The sequence below is a fragment of the Myotis daubentonii genome, chromosome 1 (genome assembly GCF_963259705.1).
Source record: "Myotis daubentonii chromosome 1, mMyoDau2.1, whole genome shotgun sequence".
Lineage (NCBI taxonomy): Eukaryota > Metazoa > Chordata > Mammalia > Chiroptera > Vespertilionidae > Myotis > Myotis daubentonii.
This window is the reverse complement of record NC_081840.1, coordinates 189,555,596-189,561,906: the sequence shown is the minus strand read 5'-3', so window position 1 is coordinate 189,561,906 and position 6,311 is coordinate 189,555,596. Positions and strand designations below refer to the sequence as shown.

General features: G+C 34.1%; 1 protein-coding gene across 1 annotated transcript; it reads right to left on the bottom strand.

Annotated features, from left to right (window-relative positions):
- Nucleotides 1-847: 847 nt before the first annotated feature.
- Nucleotides 848-6,080, bottom strand: LOC132239879 (beta-casein-like). The gene is made up of 7 exons (XM_059706943.1): nucleotides 6,022-6,080; nucleotides 5,315-5,341; nucleotides 5,031-5,057; nucleotides 3,761-3,784; nucleotides 3,361-3,402; nucleotides 1,516-2,043; nucleotides 848-853 (listed from the first exon to the last, which is right to left on the bottom strand). Exons 1-7 carry the CDS (start codon nucleotides 6,070-6,072, stop codon nucleotides 848-850), a joined length of 705 nt encoding a protein of 234 aa, XP_059562926.1. The 5' UTR covers nucleotides 6,073-6,080.
- Between the last annotated feature and the right edge of the window lie 231 nt (nucleotides 6,081-6,311).

The window sequence follows — 6,311 nt, the reverse complement described above, 5'->3', positions numbered from 1 at the left end:
TTTGCATGTTGAATCATTTAAAAATGTTAATTTTTTGGATAGCAGGATGTGAAGATTGAAAAGATGCCACATTTCCAGTCACAGTCAATTCTATGGAATAGAGAACAAATATAGAATTAGTTATGTTTTATTATATAACTTTACATGTCTCTCCATTTAGAATTTTGGGGTGACTAACTCATTAGAGGAACTTTATTACCAATGCACCATGTTGAGCCCTATCTTGCATATGAAAGTCTTCTAAGACCAAAGAGTATCTGACTTGGAATTGTTTTGGAGAAATATCTAGTTTACCATAATAAGTAAAAATTTGTATCTCAAGAATTTCAAAGTTAGAGTCTCTCCCCTTTTTAATCCTCACACTGGGACTCAATAATTTTATTTGACCCATGAATTAAAAGACAATATGTAAATTTTAAATGTGATAAAAACCATTAAAATTTAATAAGTCTAAGGTAGAAATGAGAATGCATGTAGATTGTTTTAAAAGTCATACATATTTACATAAAAGTAGAAGAAATTGTTTTCAGTGTTACTCTGAAAATTATGGTAATCAAGCATTAAGAACATAAGCACTTAAAAAACATCTCTGTCGATAATGCAATTATATTTAATGAAATATAAGATGCATAATTTCAGGTGAGTACATAATACTCAACTGGTTTGAATGTACATGACACATTGATTATAAATAATTAATTTTGTATGTTGATGGAGTTTGTCACTATCTTGGGCTTATTCAGGACAATGTAATGTAAAAATGTGTTAACTATAAAGACAATCAGTCTAATCACCAACAGTAAGAACTTACCAACTATGAGGGACAAACATTAACTCTGAAATCCTCTTACACCTTAAAAAATAGAAAAATAAATAAATATACAATTAACTTCTTGGCTAGAACAATTCTAAAAATTCAATCAATGTGGGAGTGGGTGGAGGTATAAGAGGGTAAGAGGGCAGGATAAGTGGTGATAAAAATTGTAATTAAGAAAATAAATAAAAATTTGGTGAATAATGAATAGACATCTCACTCATTTGTCCTTTCATGTACATATAGAACAAGATGCGCATTAAAGCATGTAGAGAATAGATGTGCACAAGGAAAACTTCAAAACTGTAGAAAATAATAGAACATCTCTATTCTACACTCAAATTCCCAAATTCAACTGTCTTTAGAACATTTCAATCTTCTTTAGCTATATTCTCTACACATCAATTAAATCAGATTCTCTGAAATAATTTCTTCTAAATATTTAATATCTTCTACATAGATAATCAGAACAATTCTTTCTCAACGTCTGCGAGTATTCCTAGACATCGGTACTTGGATGGAAACAAGTTTTCTAAATTATTTTTTTGTGTAACTAGAGTTGAGAATCCCTGGTGTCAACTATGTGCATTAGGATGTCCATTAAATATTCTTTTATTCTTTTATTCTGGATATCTCACTTCTTCTACTATTATATATACGCATCATGAATGAAACAACAGAGTTAATAAAGTAGGACTTACTTGTTGTAAGTTGTAAACTGGGGCAATAGGTTGCATCGCAGGGTAGAATGCCTGGGTAGGGTCAAGCAGAAGCTCTGGGTTCAGCACAAGGGCCTGGGCAGGCATCGCTCTCTGGGGGTAGGTCAGCACTTGCTGGGAAAGAGGCAGGACTTTGGACTGAGGAAGGGAGACCAGGGGCTGAGTGGGAAGCATGGGAGTCTGAAGAAGAGGCTGGGGGATCTGGGGCATCCAGGGCTGGAGCAGAGGCAGAGGAAGCTGTGCTTTGAGATCAGTGAGGTTTGGGATCTGGCGCTGAAGAAATGGCACTACTGGAGATCTGGGCAATTGCATCACATTGCGCTTGGGAATGATGGTCTCCTTAGCATTGGGGACTTCCATCACTTCAGGCTGAAGGAACGGCAGCACCATAGCAGGCTGGGCAAGAGGCAGGATGTTTTGTGGAAGGACAGGGTAAGGCATGGGCTCAGCATAAGGATAGAAAAGAGGCTGTGGATGGACAAAGGGGTGGATTTTGTCCTGGCGTTCATCCTGGAAAAAAAGAAAGAATCTTTGTGTCCATGATTCAGCTATAATTGTCATTCATGATGAATTAACCTCCTCTCTATTGAGGAATCCTGAGTGAAAGAGAGAAGGAAAATCATTTACCTATGCAGGTAAATGATGTGAAAATCATTTAAATACTCATTGAAGGGTTTCTTACTAACCCACTCCTTTTTAGGGAGACCCAGATCAAACTGAAATCGGTGTTTAGGGATTTCAAGCTTGTTTCTCCTTTCTGAGTTGCTTTCAATACTGTGACTTGCTGTACAGTTTGGTACTCAGAGGGCATAAACTTTTCAACATGGTGGAATAATATTAAGCCAAATTGTTTTATGTAATGAAAGTTAATTTTTTTAAAAACTTAGAGGAATGTTTCCAAAGTTTACTTCTCTGTATTTTAATGAAAATTAAATCTTAACTTGTGTTTTAATTGAAGGAGTGCCTCAAAACCAGCTAACTTCTAGCACTGCTTTCATTGGCTAATGGTCATTACTGTGAGCCTTTAAAGAGCCATCTTTTGTAAATTTATTTTTAGTTACAGAAATATTTGGTGTATGTTCCAAACAAATGGTAGCCATTGATAAAACAAGAAGTTGAAATAATATAATTAGATAACTATGTTACCACATGTGTAATTTAATGAAATAATTCTTTGTTGTCTAAGAAAACCTAATTGTTAAGCAAGCTCTGCTACTTAATAACTTTATGATATTGTCAGACAATTGTGTACTCAGTTGTTCTGTATCTCAATTCTCCCCTCTGTGTAATGCAAAGTCTTTTATGAACTGTATTCATCAATGTTAATATAAAATATACAATTTTAAAGTAAATCCTTGAGTATTTACTGTGTGCCAGCTCATCAACCCTAGGGGATTATTAAGATTCTCAGTTTATAGTTGAAGAACTGGAAGTGCAGAGAAACTTGGGGCCATGGTTATACAGCTAATCAATGATCAGATTCTGATTTGTGCCATATTTTCTTCCCATTTCTTTCATCAGCCTATCTATCTTGAAAATAAGGGGACCTAGTTCCCAACCTGAACATGTATCCAATAGTGTACATTTCTGTAAAACAGTTGCACCATTAATAAAGTGAGCAAATCAATAATTATTCTTAAGTATTTAGTTGAATTTCTATAAGTGGATTATAAGCTTAAAAATTCACTTTTATCTTTAAAAATATTTATATTTTATTTCTTATTCTGGCAGCATTTTATTACAATTCTTTGGACTGAATAATCCATCTTTTTGTATGGATTATATTTTATAATAATTTTTGAAATATATGCATCATGAACAGATTACCTTTCTTTGTTGCTGTTCCTCATTTTCAAACTGCTCAGGTTTCTGTTAAAAAACAAATAACATGAAAATAAATAGTATGACCTGTAGTAATTAAATGTAGGACATTTTGAAAATATTATATTTAAACATAAGTGTTTTATCTCCGCCCACACACACCTTATGTGGAATATACAACTGAAATTCATAGACACATTAGTATGGTGGTTGTCAGAAAGAGGAGGGTTGGGGGTAAAGGAAAAATGGGGTCAAAAATGGTGAATGAAGATGATTTGACTTAGGGTGATGGGCACACAATGCTATATACTGATCATATATCATAGAAATGTACATTTAAAATCTATATGATCCTATTAACCAATGTCACTCCAATACATTTAAAAAAATAAAAAAATAGCTTTACCTTATTGATGTGGGTAATAGATTCCTTCATAAAAATAAAAATAAAAGTAGGTTACCTTATAATGGAAATTTTTTTTGCCAGTATGAATCAGAAAATGAAGAAATTACAAGGTTAATATGGGCGTCTTGCTTGATAATATTGAAAACACAGCATAATTACTGAAACGTATGTTTCACTGTTTTGCACAAGCTTATTCTATAAAAGAGACAGATGAATGCAGTCAAGAAAGAAGAGGAAATTAGCAAACATAGTACAACCGGAGGCATTTTATAGACGCTAGTTTTCCCTCTATGTTCCCTCCCTATGACAAGTGAAAAATACAAAAATCAACAAAAGGCGCCATCTGATTCTAAAAGAATAAAATTCATTAATAAGAAATTATAAGTTTTAACACATTCTGTTCATTATTCTTAGTTCATTTGTTATGTTCAGTCTTCAAATGAACTGTAAGAACTAAAATACTTTCCCTAAGGATCTGATAACCTTTAGGAAGAGATAAAGTAATCCAGGTACCATTTATCAGGTGACAGACCCCAACAGTGGTGCAAGTGTACATATCTGCCTGACCCTCCCAGACAGACTTAAGACTAAAACTAGTCTCACTGCTTCTTATTTACTAAAGTGACTCCTGTAATGACAAAATATGTCTATTTGCATGTCTGCCCACCCCTATATTGCAATTCTTTCCTATGGGCATCTGCTTTTCAATTTGTAGCACAGCTCCTACTCAATGTAAATCCACAGAAGGTGTTCAAAAAGCAGTCAGAGCAGGGCATGAGGTCAAGGTGGAGAGAGCTCAAGACACAAAAAAGGACTGTAGAGTTCTCTTAAAGAAGAGGGTGAGGCACAGTGACAATTCAAGTAGCAGCTAGCATAGAAAGTGCTTGAATAGTGAATTCTGCAAGCATTTTACTTTGTTCTTAAGTATATCATGGAAATTTACATTAGAATTTATATGTCAGAACTAGCTGCCATGACTTAAATGTCCTAAAGTAACACAATATAAGCAGGGGTGGGGAACCTTTTTTCTGACAAGGACAATTTGGATATTTATATCATCGTTAGGGGGCCATTTAAAATTATCAACTTAAAAATTAGCCTGCTATATTTGGTAAAACATTTCATTAACTCACCCCTAATGCCTTGGCAGGGCCAGACCAAATGATTCTGCAGGCCTTATACTGCCTGAGTTGTTCCTCACTCCTTCAAGAGTATCTAGCAATTTACTCTTCCTGAATGGAAAATAGCCACAGAGTGAACATTGTCTTACCTCACTGCTGGAAATGCTTTCTACAGTCTGTAAAGAAAAATACAAAATCAACCACTGGATCATCAAAGAATATGACTATTTTTTTTTTCAATTTGAGAGCGAAAGAGAGAGAGAGAGAGAGAGAGAGAGAGAGAGAGAGAGAGAGAGAGAGAGACATTGATGTGGGAGAGAAACATGTATAAGTTGCCTCCTGTCCTCCACAACCAAGGGTCGAACCCACAACAGCCAGGGCAGAATGTTACTATTCATAGTTGATAAATTTTTCTATAAATAAAATATCTTACCTCACTAGATACACTGAGTTCTTTTTTCTGTAAAAACAAAAACAAAACAAAACACCATTTAGTTTCCATGCCTAACTCATTTTCTTACTTACTTTTCACCTTCTTTATGCAGAGATATGTCCTTCACAAACTTAATAAAAAAAAATGTTGTATGTCTTCTGAGATCCTTGAAATGCAATCGTGTTTTATGTCTCTTATACTTGATAACTTCAATGGTATAATTTTATTTTACCTGAGTGAAGAACAATTTTTCACGAGTAACAGAAAGGGAGTTATTTGAATTTGTATCAAACACTTTCATTATGGTTACAAATATGTTTATGAATATGACTATTGTTTTATACTTCACCCCCTGGATTTCTTTGAGTAGACACAGGTAGGATTTGGCCTGATGCCCCAGGGTGAAAGGTACATCAGTTTCATCACTGACATGTTTATCTAGGTTGCACTACATGCAATTGTATTTGTGCAATATTACTCTTTTTTATTGTTTTTATATTTGTTTCTTCTTCCTTTGGCTGATGCTTATTGGTTTGTTTGTTTTTTTAGGGACTGGTTTCCCAGTGGTGTAGAAAACATTTAACCAAGATTTATGGTCCTACAGGACTCTATTGAAATAATGGATGAATGTAAGTGATTAACAATATATCTGTTGAAATTCAGCTTTATATGTGCATTTAATGTTAATCATTTAGAGTTTTTCTTACCTCCCAGGCAAGAGCAAGGGCCACGAGGCAGGCAAGGATGAGGACCTTCATGGCTCTCAAGTCCTGTGAAAAGGAAAATGAGGAAATGATAGTGTAGTTGTCTAACCTCTTATTTAGGTAGAATTACTTTTTAAAAAAGAAACTAAAAACAATGTAAAATATTTGCATTTTAGAAAAAATACTAATAGAAGTTTTATTATACACGAAAGACAAAATCTACAATGGCAACTTGATCTTACATATCAATTTTATAATTTAATGCCAACCAGTCAGATTTTTTTCAGCTATCA